Below are 13,850 nucleotides of genomic sequence, written 5' to 3'. Positions count from 1 at the left end.
TATATATATATATATATATATATATATATATATATATACATATACATATATACTGTATTTATATGTATATTCCTTTAGGGTCTGCTTGCCTTATAAGTCTTCAGTGCTGACAGTGTTTTAAAGTGGAGACATGTTTCATAAAAAGCATATAGGTCCTTACAGCCTTAGTTTATTTGAAAGCTTCTTCTTTTATGATTCACAATAATCATATCTATGCCCACTGGTGGATGGTATCAGCCAGACACTAAAAAAAAAGCTCTCCTCACCTAAAAGATGCATCTATAATCTGATTAATCTTTTTGTCACACACCTGTTTTCTGGATGCTGCATCTTATGTGTTTAATTGAATTTTGAGGCGTTTCTTTATAAGTGACAGAATATAAACACACTGTGGTCATGTTAGTTCAGTTGCTTTTATTCATTTTTTATTCTGCAGTCAGGTGGAATTTGAAAGTTCATTTTATTTGGTGACTCTAATGTAAATGACGGGGGACAAAATTAAATCGTGGCTAATCTGAACAGATTGCAGCTTTAGAAGAGCTCAGAAAAACTGTACATCCTTCATTTTTACTATAAATTGTGTGTGTTTTTTTTTTACCTTAACCCCTATTTATGTAATTATGTAATGACTCTCTAAGCATGATTTATTTTCCATGCACACATTTTAATTTGAGAAGAACAGCGGCCTTCACATAGAGAAGAGTCACAGATGAGATACTGTATCTTGGTGCAGAGGCAGAAGCACATCACACATTTCCCAGTGAAAGCAGCAGCAAAGGGAATACATCAATGCTATGTTATCTACAGGTGTTGGTGAAAGGAGCTTGTTTGAATACACCTACAAGTACCACGTTTTACAGCCAAACCTTAGGAGTTTCAAATTGGCTGATGTTGATTATGACAACTGGCTATATAATGGGATGGTTGGTGTTTTTCACTCAATAAAATATAATACTGCTTAAGTCTAAAATGTCTTTAGAATATGAATGGCACTTTATCTCACTGTCAGACAGTACACCTTTTCTGAATGGAATCTTAGGTTTGTAGACTGCTCACTCCTCCACACCAAAATCTGGGGTGACACAGGAGCTTTGGTCTACTAATGCCTAGGTCATTTTGTTTAATCCGAAGGAACAATTTCAATGACCAAAGCCACAAAGTAAGATGTTTTAACTTAGTGATGGAGGAAGCATTGGATCAACAAATGTGTGACATAATCTAATATTGTTGATTTAATCAATGGACTTTGGCAAGGGGTATGAGTGGATACATACTTCAGTTTCCAGTCAGAAAAGGCTGTCTAAGAGTGAGGTCTTAGACTTAATCAGGCATAGAATTCATTATGTACATTATGGAGCAAGGAGCTTAAATCTGTTGGCTGGCAATATGTGCAGGCATGTTGGTTGTGCTTGCACCGCACAAAAACCTGACCTATCCCTTTAACTTACCCTTACATTAAGTCTGACTACAATAAAACAAAGTTTTTAAAGTCTTGTGTTGCTCAGACTGCCAATGTGCCCACTCTCTCCTCTTAATTCCTACTTTTCCTGCGCATGTCTTTTCCAGACTTCAGCTCCATCAGCTCCACCTGATGCTTTGCTGTGGTTTCAAGCACTTTCTGCTTGTTGTAAAAGACCACAAAGTTATTAATGATAGGGTGGATGGGCAGAGCGATGGCTATGACCCCGCACAAGAAGCTGACAGCAGCGTTGCACTTCCCTAGCGTGGTTTTCGGGTAGATGTCTCCATAACCCACTGTGGTCATAGTGATGATGGCCCACCAAAAAGACTGAGGGATGCTCCTGAATAGCGTCTCTGGGTGGCTTTGCTCCATGGTATAGGCCAGCGCCGAGAACACGAAGATCCCCACGCTCATGTACATGAGGAGCAGCCCGAGCTCTTTGAGACTATTCTTCAGCGCGTAGGTCAGAGTCTGTAGTCCGGAGGAGTGACGCGCCAGCTTGAAAATACGCGCGATGCGCATGATGCGCAGCGCCTGGACAGCCTGCTGGACATTAGCCAGCTCCATCATGGATGTGGTGCCGAGGTAGGTGAGCGACAGGACCACGTAGAAAGGTATGATGGCCATGAAGTCGATGACGTTCATGAGGGAGAGCGCAAAGTGCAGCTTGTTCGGAGAGGAGGCGAGACGCAGCAGGTACTCCGTCGTGAACCACATCATGCACGCGGTCTCTATCGCCTCCAGGGTGGGGTGCTCCACGAGTTTCCCCTCGGCATCTGTGACCTGGACCTCCGGGATGGTTCCCACGCACATCACCACCGCCGAGATCAGGATGGAGAGGAAGGACGCGATGGCGATGACGCGCGCCGGCAGGGAGGACTCGGGCTTCTCCATCAGCCTCCACAGGAACCTCTGGCACCGCTGGCTGCGTGTAACGCACCGCTCCACCTCCAGATCCTCCAGGATGACCTTCACCTTGTTGGAAATCTCCGTCAGCTCCTCCTCTTTCTCACTCAGGTAACTCTTACAACACTCATCCAAAACGCACTGGTCTATTTTCCAGAACTCCATCTCTTTGATGAAACAGATGGGACAGATGCCGTTTTTCATGTGGACTTCATCAAAGTAGTAAACGTCGATGATGCACTTGAAGGCATCGGGGTCTCGGTCGAAGTAGAACTCTTTTCTGTTCGGGTCAAAGTCGTCACAAAGCGACGAGATAACTTCATCGTTGTCAGTGGAACAGTTCGCCAGCTCGGCCAATCTGCTCTCCGGGTAACGGTTCAACATGTCACCCAAAAGCACCAGCCTCACTCCGCCGATGTTCACAGCAATCTCCGCCTGCGCGGTCTCATCTCTCCTGTAGTTTGGCCTCGGGATTGTCCACATTTTACTAAATAAATAAGAAGCACAATGAAACAAGTCTGGAAGTTAATCTCCTGCATTAAGGCCAGTGCTGAAATCAAGAGACACTAATCAGATTATATGCATTATTGTCCAGTTTTTGAGCGTCTGCAACGTTTCCTCTTCAGACTCTTTTACGCACTGAGTGCCACAGATAAAACAGTCAGCTTTATCTTCACACCTCCCACCTTGCTCTCTCTCTCTCACTCTCTCTCGCTCTGTGTGTGTCTGTGTGTCTGTCTGTGTGTGTGTGTGTGTGTGTGTGGGTGTGTGTGTGCGCGCGAGCGTTTTTTTGTGTCTCTTTGTGAGGACCAAAAAATGTATAAACAAGTGTAAGTCCAAATCTTTATGGGGCCCTAAGCAGCATTTGATTGGGGCCCACTCCCACCACCTCAGAGTCACACATGCTTGTCTGTTATTGAAACAAATGTAACACATAATTATAGTTGTGTTATCCACACCAACCTTGTTTTAACCTTAGAGGGTAATAACATCACAAAAGTGGCCTAGTAGCCTATTCATTTACCATTAATTAATTTCAAAGTGAAGCACTAAGTGTGGTGATACTGAACTTGAATAAAAAAACAACAACAGACATTGCATTTGTTGTAAACAATGTTTTCAAACAGGTGTGCAATAAATGTGCAATCTTCAACTTCAAAATTAAAGCAAATAACTTAGCTTAATAGAATAGAATAGAATATAAACTGTTACAAAATACAAGATTCTTAAATAATGACGTGTAATTTCTGGTGTAATTTCACTGCTGTGAAAAAGGCTGGTGCTTTCACTCTCTTTGCCACTGGGGTGAAGTTTTACAGAAAATGACTTGATTTACATCTCCTGCTACTTTTACATCTTCATGTGACGTAATGTTACTTAAGCTCCCATGAGTGAGAGATATTCAGCTGCAACACATGACATTATCAATACATGTTGCTAAATGTTGAATCTTAGAATTTTATAAACTACCTCAATAGAATCTCTGCAGATTCAGTAAGAGAATGAATGTTTTCTTACTTCTTGGTGTTTATGTTGTCTCTTTCAGAACCATCTTCATTCCCTGGCCAACCGTGTACATAGCATTGGCTATACAAATACATTGGTTTTGACATTGTTTTTGATTCCGGAATCAATTCCATAAGCAACAGACATGAGATAAGCTGGAGTTTGGACAAGAGGCATGGACGACTGTAAGAGCACATACACGTGTGTGTTTATCTGTAAACATTTCTCCTTTATTTTTATTTATTTTTTTAAAAAAAGGTGTTTATTCACAAACAAGTCAGTGCTGCCAGTGTAAAGGTAAGAATAATACCATGGTTACAGAATTCAATTATATGAGATTACTGACCACAGCCGTAGTAACCAAATGACAGTAATGTAACTGTGATGTGACATAATACTGTATAAAGCAAAATAATAGATAAGATAAGATAGATAATCTAAAAAAAATTGGTGAATGTTTCCTGTTCCTTGTTTTGTCTACAAATTTAATATCTTCTTTGGGAAATGACATGTACGCAATGGTTTGTTTAGGCTGTTAAAATTAACTTCTTGGTCACAGTGAGATTGATGGCCATAACAAAAGTAAAGCACTGACCTAATACCGCCTTAAACTTTGTGTTTCTCTCACTACCTTAACTTTTCCTAAGTGCAATATTCCTCTGTATGATCTATAGTTTAATATTTCCCATTTGTTTAGAGTGTTGTACATTTCCTTGAGATTCCTTGAGTCTCAATTGTTGCCTTGCTTATTTTTGCACAACTACTTTATTTACTTTTTCAAGTTAGCTTTATTTGTGTATTCCTCTGTGTCTTGTTCTTGTTTTCTCTGCCTTTTAATTTACTGACTCTGGGAGTTTTACACAAGAACTCCAGTGTGCTCAGACTGCCTGCTCATGCATGAATTGAATCTTCAATGTTGAATGGAAGTCAATGCAGTGTTCTAAGAAGACTGTGCAAATGTCTGTGTGTGCCAGATAGAGAAAGCGAGCACTGAGGGACATATGAGTGTAACATACAGGAGTTTACAGTGTTTCTTATCCAGTGACCAGTTACATTTAGTATATTTTAGTTTTCAGATAATGCATAATCTTTATTTCATATATTACTGTATATAATTTAAGTGTTTCATTTAAATTATTTTTCAAATGATGATGATGAATCTCACTGGTCTGTAAGTCAAAGAATGTTGTGGTGCAGTAAAAACAGAAGCTGGACTGATGTTTCAGGCTCTTGATTTCAAAGCGTTGTCCCTTATTCACTGAATCTGTTTCCATTGCACTGGGATTTCCCTTTTATACCAACGTTTCCTGCTCCCTCAAAACATCAAAACTTTTCGGCAATATTGTTTTGTCTGTTTATATTTACGTTTTTCAATGTACAGATCAAAAATGCGCATTAAAAAGCTGATGAAAACACACCTATTTATACCAGCACATTTAAAATCATTTGGTGCTCAGTGTTTCCTGAACCTTTAAGTGATGACGTTGTCAAATGTCTTGTTTTGTCCACAAACCAAAATGATTCAAGTTTTAATTATTTCTTTGTTACATTAAGCAAAGACACCAGAAAATATTCACATTTAAGAAAAAATCTGAGAAAAAAATCTGTGAACTTATTTTAATTATTAGAGAAAACACTTAAACCGGTTAAGTGATTATAAAAGGGCTTGGCAGTTAATTTGGCATAGATTAATAATTGTTTAGTCGTTGTAGAGTATTAAAACAAATGTACAGCTTTGTTAGTTATTATATCCACTTTATTACTGGGATGGCTTCATTGTCGCTAGCATTTACTTCAACTGCTTGAAGCTGAGCACTGACATTCATATTTACAGTACATGTTCATTTAAGAGAAAACAGTGAGTGACGTGTTTTAGGCAGTCAATTTATAGAAATGGCTCCACTGGTAACCTGGCAGGATTATTTACACCGCCGCCTGAGGCCGCCAGTTAACTTCTGTCTCTCCAGGAATCGCTGCAAAAGACCTTTGAGGATATATTCTTCACTTAGAACAGTTTTATTTCAGTGTCAGGAGCCCTCACACTCTCAAAGCTGAGGGACTGTTCTGGAGAAAAGGTGAGAGAGAGCGTGTGCAACGGAGAGTTCTCATAGCTTGGTGGTCGTGTGGGTATAAGCTCTCTGTCGCTGACTGCTAACTGATCTCCAGCACGTTGGTGTTGATGTCGAAGCGCACATAGGAGAAGTACTCCTGCTGACACAGTCCTGCTGGGATGTCACCGCCTGGCTGCTTTTTTGAGAAGGAGACACAGAAAAGAAAAAATGTACACGGTTACAAGCCATCATTACACTGTACAGGGGTGTCCATGCACATGCAAATTCACTTTATTTCACAGGCAGTTCAGTCTTGTTCCCTATGAACTATTTTTCCACCATGCCTTTATTTGCCTGCAGTAGATGTTTTTGTGTGGTAGCCCTCACTTTGAGTCTCTTCACTGCAGTTGCCTGGCAGGGCCATGGATACATTTGCATGAGACAGATGTCATTTTAAGTGGGCCGGGCAGCAGATGGCTGATCTTCACTCCTCTGACATTAATGTGAAATCTGGTTGCACTCTTTATGAAAATGGAGAAATGCGACTGAATCGCAGCCTTTTTCCGACTGGAAACAAGTTTGTGTCCCTCCCTGCACTAAAGTCCATGGAGAAAATCAACAATTCAACAGATTCTAAAAAAACACAAAAATATGTGACCACAACTATGCAGACGACCATATCACCTGACAACTGTAGTCCAATAAAAGCACTGAGTGACTGCACTGAGCAAATTAATGATGGAATGTGCCAGAATTTTCGCCAGCTAAACAAAGACAAAACAGAATTAATTTGTCTTTGGAGCTAAACAGGTAAGAGTCAAAGTTGAGTCCAAAAAGATGGAACACATAACTCCAGATCTGAGGTCTTTACACTGGCACCTCGTCTGCCAAAGAATAGATTTTAAAATATTGCTGTTAGTCTATAAAGCACTGAATGATTTAGGCCCAAAATAACTGACCTGGTGGCTCACTATGAACCATCCAGACCATTAAGGTCATCTCGGTCAGGTCTGTTCTGTGGCCCAAATATCTGGAACAAACTCCCAGAAGAGTGCAGGTCTGCTAAATCAATTAATTCCATTAAATATAGCCTGAAAAAAATCAAAATTAAATTATCTTCACTGCTGCATGCACCTCAGCTGTAACTGCAACTTTTAGTTGATTTTCATTTCCTTTTTCTCCCCCTCTTTCTTTTACCTCTCTATTTAAATGGTTATATAGTGTTTTATTATGCCTTTTATAACTTTAATGCTGCTGCTGCTGTATTTTTCTTTCTTTTTATTATAAATCACTTTGAAATGCCTCAGTGTTGAAATGTGCGATATAAATAAACTTGCCTTTCATATAAATAAAATAAAAAGAAGACTTATGACTGGGAAATCAGGCAGGGGGCATATTTGATGAAAGAGTAATGTCTGCCATTGTTTTCTCAACTTGAGGGCTTGTTTGAGGATAATTTAAGGCTTTTCTGATTTATATCATGTATAAATAACACTTGTTGAATTCAAGATATTACATTGTTGCTGTTTTGTTTCATTTTGTTGTGTATGTTCATGTGTTTAATGTGTCATATGTGTGTAACCATGTCTGACTTCAGTTTAACAGCAAAACAGAAGAAACGGTTGTGACCATATTCCCTGTAACTTGGAGAATAATAACCATGAGGCTGTGAATTCTTTTGATGAAATATGAATGAAACATATTTATGAGGCACATTTGAAGCAGTGAATTTGAAGTTTGCTGCTCACGTCTGTCTTGCCGGCAGTGGCAGTAGCAGTGGGGTCCAGATGTATGAAGAGGGAGGCGAGATCTTCTTTAAGTTTCTGCGAGTGCTTACGCTCAGTCTGCAGCAGGAGAGCCTGGTAGCTCACAGGTAATCCATACCTGGCAGGGGACATTTCGCAAGAGTCTACTCATGCGTGAATCGCACGTCAACTTATATTCATTCATTTACCAGAGTAACTGAGTGAGAATCACTTAATGTTATCGGCACTGACCTGAGGACTGATTCCACAAACACCCTCAGTGCTTTCAAGTGAATCCAGGCTCGAAACATCTCACTGTAATTAACCTTCAGCCAACGCACAAAGATTCCCTGGGGAGGACAACACCACGTTTATACCACACTACAGAACACAGAGCACACACTCACACACATGAAACTGTACAGAGAGAATACATGATGTTTGACGCACATATTGTTCCTTTTTGTGAACACTAAGTTGTTTCCTCTCCCGCTGCTTCGCCTCCTCCAGATCAAAGCTGTACTCACGCACAGTGAACCTGTGTGGATCAGAGGCTGCACTGTGGTAACTCACTCACACTCATCTTCTGACTCTATGTGGGGTATGTTTCTAGAAGCCCATGCTGCTTACTTGCTCTGCTGGGCTTTGGCTTTGAATTCCCACACAGCTCTTTTGAAGAGGGTCACAGAGAAAACGGCGCTCTCTCCTTCTTCGTGCAGCTTCCTGTGTCATGGTCACAAAAATAGAACGATAACAGAGGAGTGTGGCCTGTGGCTGTTTTCATTGTATTTATTAATTTAATGTTAAATAAAAGAGCCAAATGTATATCAAGCACTGTGAGACATAAAGGCTTTTTAAAGTATGGTTCTATGAGATTCTATCACAGTCAACGTATTGGCTCAGGCTGTACAGTGTGTGTGCCCCCAAGCACCAGGAACCACCAGAGACATGGACTTCTTTTTTGTCCATTGTCTATGCAATAATATTAATTATTTATGAGTACTTTATGTGACAAAAAAAAACTTTAAAAATGAGACAACTTACATTAATGTGTGCTTCACGGATATAATTTGGTTGCAGTATGCACCTTCACCACTAGATGCCAGTATATACAGTATACAGTGCTAGAGCATGGGAGCATTATAGTTATGAAAATTACATAATTTACTATCATCTGTTTTTTATGGGAGACATTTTGACCACTGTTGGAAAAGCACAGGTGTAAGCGAAGAAACTGGCTGCAGAGACTCTTACTTTCTCTCTGGTAATGGAACACCTGTGGTTTCCTGGCCTGTTAGGACGCTGAGAGCAGTTTTGTTGGTGCACCTGTGCCTGGATCAGTGGTAAAAAAAAAAAAAAAACCTCACCTGCTTGACCGAGGAACCACAAAGTCTGACAGAGATTCATAGGTCCTCTCCCACTTCAGGTAGTTCCCTCTGTCACCAAAACAAATGTACACCAACGCGTCGACACAATCATGAATTTACATACACTCATGTTACAGAGCATATCACACACTGACCTGCTCACTACGACCAGCAGAGTGGTGAGGTACTCAGAGAACACCAGGTCCTCTCTTCTCACAATGCCATTTAGACTGCGAGTTTGCAAATTCCCACTGGAAACAACAGATATTCCAGTTCAATATCTATTCTTACAGGGATGGTTCAGATTTTTTGAAGTGTGGTTGTATGAGGCACTGTCATAAAGCACTATTTTTTTTGTTGCTGGTGCAGGGAACAAGCCTGAGGTACAGACACTGTCTGTCAGTGGCTACACAAAGACAAAACATGTATTAGCTACTTAAAAATGACTATTTTTAGTAACCAGTTACTAGTACAAACTGCAGTACAATGGCAAGATAAAGGGGCAAAACTTTAATTAAATATATTGTGAATTTGAGCAAGGGTTGGTGTAGTGGTTAGCGCTTTACACGCAAAATGGGGATTAGGTAAATTGGTCACTCTAAATTGACCATAGGAGTGAATGGTTGTGTGGGCCTGCAGTGGACTGGCAAACTGTCCAGGGAGTACCTTGCCTATCGTCCTATGTCCGCTGTGAGTATAAAGTGGTAGATAATGGATGGATGGATGAATTTAAGCAAGATTTAGTGTTTCTGTTTTTCTTTGTGTCCATGCACGTTGCCATGTTTTCAATTCTATCAACATGTTAGTACCTCATGCAACCCCACTCGAAAAAACTATCACTTGAACTGACACTACTCACTCAAGTTCGTACTCGAGACTTTGCAAGCTTGCTTTCACGTTGTTATACGCTGTGGACTGAAATTTCAGTTCTGTCTCCACCAGGGAAACGTCCTGAAAGACATACAAGTATTACATGAGTTTGTGTGGATGGAAGTGAACACTCCTACCACTGTGTTTCTCTCTGTATGCTAATATATGCCCACTTATGTGAGGTCCAGTCACATCATGTCTTTATTCAAATGTCCAGTGTAACATTTAATGGTGATCTATCAATAGAATCTGATAGTTTTCATCAATGTGTTAATTTAGTTTTTATAAGTAAAAACTGTGTTTTTATCACCTATAGCATGAGTCCTTTATATGACTACAGCTGTTGTTTTCTCAATTTCACCCAAGACTTTCAATGTTTCTTTTGTGTTTTTCAACTGTTAAAAATGCAGTAATAAATTAGTGGAGAACCTTTTTTAAAGGGATAGTTCATGTTTTTGTGTTTATTTGTTTTGGGCTTTTTTTCCTTAACCAAAGTCCATTTAAAAGAACAATGATTTTAGCTCTCATGACACTAAAGCTGCTAGTCTACTGCTGCCGAATTTGTTAATCAAGAATTTCAAAGTCAGAAATAAAAAGTGACAACGTGACATCACAGACTTCATGTTTTGTTGGGAATGGCTGACCAATGGCAAGACAGAGCAGCAAACACATTCTCAAGGTAGTGCAGGCTTAACACCTTAATTCAGTGTCTATTATTTCAGTTGAGCCTTTTGTTAAAGGCTTAAATCTGTTTTCCTGGCTTCCCTTTTCAGCTCATACAGGACATAGTTAACGGAATGTAAGACTCTGACTATGTGTGAGTGCCTAATACCACACTCTATGTAGATACATATCACTAATTAAATCCTTTCACTTTGTACCTTGTTGATGATATCTGCCAGGCTAGAGAGTGGCAGAGCTGTGGGATACTTGGCTTTGTCCCACTGAAACTTAGTCACATAGCTCATCAGGTCTGCTGAAAAACACACACAGTGCATGAATTAGCAACCACCGTGAAATAAAAACATGCACACACACCACACTTAACCAGATGACACTGTATATATGCACACAAAGGAGTCACAGAGAAAATAAAGCAGAGAAAATACCCCTAAAAGACTTGAGGTACGCGTTCAGTGGTGACAGGACAACTCTCTGGTTCATGCCGTGGTCTGATGAGGGAAAGTGATCAGAGACAGTGGTTAGTCTGATCTATGTTTTGACAGTAGTTTTTCTGTGTGTGTGTGTGTGTGTGTGTGTTCTTTTGTATCTTTGTAAGTTCAATTCAATTCAATTCACGTATAAACCATAAGGAGAGGGGACATAGGCATATAGTTACTCAGGAAGCATGCTGCTCGAGAACATGTTTGTGTTCTTCTCTTGGGCATTTTCTGTCATAAACACTGACCTTGTCAGGACCAGTAGTCCTCATGGAGACCAAAACCTGGTCCTAATGAGGCAGAACCAAATTTCTGTGGAACTGGTTAAGTTAAGGGCCAGGATTTGAATTGTGGTTAGGTTAACTTTAGGATTAGTCATGAACTTGTTATGGTCTAAATGAATGGAAGACTTTAAAAGTGTGTGAACCTGTGTTAATTATTTCGTAGTTCAAAATAAGGAGAGGTTCTGGACCTCTTCGGCATTAATTTGGTCCAAACTGGGAGACTCACCTCCATTGGCTAAGGCATTTTCCAGCACTTTGTCAGCAGTATGCTCCATCACCTCCTTCATACACTGACCTGTTTTTTTGATCACACTGACAAGACAAGAGGAAGAACATTTTACATGCAGTCCACCACTTAATATCGTGTTATAATGAAAACATGGCCTCTGGATGAGGCACAGCTGCCAGTGAGATGATAGAATATACAGAATATAATACTAAATATGTTTACTAGCAGTATTTTTGTAATAGTAATAACAAGACATGTAATTATTATTATAACAACATTAAATTGCACATATACAGTATATATATACATACATATAAGATTCTAAGCTTGTTTGGTGTTTAATTACAGCTACTTGCTTAGTTTTAGACTTATTTTGCACATTTCCACATTCTGATGTTGTTAACAGACTTCCTATCTTAGTCTGTGTCGGATCAGATACACCAACAATGCATTTAAAATCAGGAGGGAAAACTAACCGTCAGCTGTCCCTGACCATCAATTAATCATGGCGCAGACCGCACACGCGCTTAGAGTTACTGGTTGTAATTAATGACAAAGTAAGGTACAAAAATATGAGAAATGGAGGAACAAATGGGAGCCATTTGCCACAACCCAGCATGAGTAGATAATTCAGTGAGCTATGTCCATGTTGTAACTGTTTTTTCTTCTTACCTTTCAGTCAGTTTGTCGAGCATAGAGAGGTCATCTGACATAGTGAGGAGGCTGTCCAGTACCCCCACCTGAGGTCACAGCATACACAACACAGTTAATGATACTGAGGCTGATGCAGCATTGTCCATCTGACATCATTGAGAGCTCAAATCATTTATCACGAGCAGCAGCTCTCAGGTTGTTGGTGACCACACATGCCAGTCACAGTCAGGGTTTTCATGTATGAACTAGTAGAACTGAAAAAGTAAAATAAAATTCCACCAACATTGCTCAAACTAGGTGAAATGGGTCAGATGGAATTTTTGCCTCAAACTGTAGGAGCAACCTGAGCCTTTATCCCTTCACCTGAGAAGGACACCAAACACCATCATCCTCTGCAGACACATTCTACTGTACCGGTACAAAAACAGAGCTGATATACACCTTCATTCTTCGACTCTTTCATACTGTCATTTTCTGAGATAACGAACAGCCTCACCTTAAGATCCGGAATAGGGAACTTGCAGCAGGAGGCCTGGTTGGTTTTGGCAATGAAGCGTTTGAGTTGCTCTACATTGGACAAACTGGTCTTGTCCAGAGGGACAGAAATCAACCACAAGTCTGTCATGACTCCAAGTGTTTTCAGACAGGGACCTTCAGTCCAATTCCTCCGGGCTTTGGCACCAAACAGACTGTGACCCAGAACAGACAGACATAACAAAAGCATATGTTATTATATCATTAAAATCATATCTGTTTTTTAGACACTTATTTTATCTTCTGATGAGATCAGCAGTCTCTAAATTTAGATTTGTAAAAGGAAAGAGAAATAACGTATTAAAGCATTCTTACCATCAGGTCATCCTCGTGACTGTCCTGTGTTGGTCCCACAGTCAGCGTCTGTCCCAGAGTCAGAGTGTGAGCAGCGGCTCCACCTGAGGCTGACTGACACTGAACTCTGTCATCACACCAAGCCCTTACATCACTGCAAGGACAATAATTGGACATTATTGAGTTAATCTCTATATTGATTGGCTTTATATTATATAACATATTCTTAAAGTGAAAACTGTATTTCTGTATCTTATTAAAATTGAGGCAGTTTTACCTGCTATTTTAATTAATGCTTTGATGGACTACTGCAACCCAGCCAAACTGAAAAAAGACTGACAGCCCCTGCATGGCAGCATCCTCTTAAGTCAATATTCTGAAACTGTGGTTTGCGTACCACCAGCCAGTGGTACATGAGCTTCCTCTGAGGTACCTCTGGTAGATCAGAAACTTTCTCCAAGTCAGTCAGTCAGTCATCATCTACCGCTTTATCCTCTGCCAGAGGGTCGCTGTGCCAATCTCAGCTACATCGGGCGATAGGCGGGGTACACCCTGGACAGTTCGCCAGTCCACCGCAGGGCCACACACAGATAGAGACAAACAACCATTCACTCTCGCACTCGCTCCTATGGTCAATTTAGAGTGTTCAATTTACCTATCCCCACATTGCATGTTTTTGGACTGTGGGAGGAAGCCGGAGAACCCGGAGAGAACCCACGCACACACGGGGAGAACATGCAAACTCCATGCAGAAAGGGCCTTGTTCCAACCAGGGCTCAAACCCGGGT

General features: G+C 40.4%; 2 protein-coding genes across 2 annotated transcripts; both read right to left on the bottom strand.

The window, feature by feature from the left end:
- Positions 1 to 334: 334 nt before the first annotated feature.
- Positions 335 to 2,981, bottom strand: LOC131444992 (potassium voltage-gated channel subfamily F member 1-like). The gene has a single exon (XM_058615750.1). The coding sequence runs from the start codon at positions 2,849 to 2,851 to the stop codon at positions 1,532 to 1,534; it is 1,320 nt and encodes a 439-aa protein (XP_058471733.1). The 5' UTR covers positions 2,852 to 2,981; the 3' UTR covers positions 335 to 1,531.
- A 2,772-nt stretch (positions 2,982 to 5,753) lies between these two features.
- On the bottom strand, positions 5,754 to 12,898 carry atp6v1c2 (ATPase H+ transporting V1 subunit C2). Its single transcript, XM_058615875.1, has 12 exons — positions 12,731 to 12,898; positions 12,253 to 12,320; positions 11,578 to 11,663; positions 10,789 to 10,883; positions 9,897 to 9,988; positions 9,193 to 9,288; positions 9,038 to 9,106; positions 8,301 to 8,393; positions 8,121 to 8,208; positions 7,923 to 8,020; positions 7,670 to 7,809; positions 5,754 to 6,114 (listed from the first exon to the last, which is right to left on the bottom strand). The coding sequence occupies exons 1-12, from the start codon at positions 12,857 to 12,859 to the stop codon at positions 6,026 to 6,028; spliced, it is 1,143 nt and encodes a 380-aa protein (XP_058471858.1). The 5' UTR covers positions 12,860 to 12,898; the 3' UTR covers positions 5,754 to 6,025.
- Between the last annotated feature and the right edge of the window lie 952 nt (positions 12,899 to 13,850).

This window comes from Solea solea, chromosome 18, assembly GCF_958295425.1.
Source record: "Solea solea chromosome 18, fSolSol10.1, whole genome shotgun sequence".
Taxonomy (NCBI): domain Eukaryota; kingdom Metazoa; phylum Chordata; class Actinopteri; order Pleuronectiformes; family Soleidae; genus Solea; species Solea solea.
Note: the sequence above shows the minus strand (reverse complement) of the source record. Positions and strands in the feature narration are given on the sequence as shown.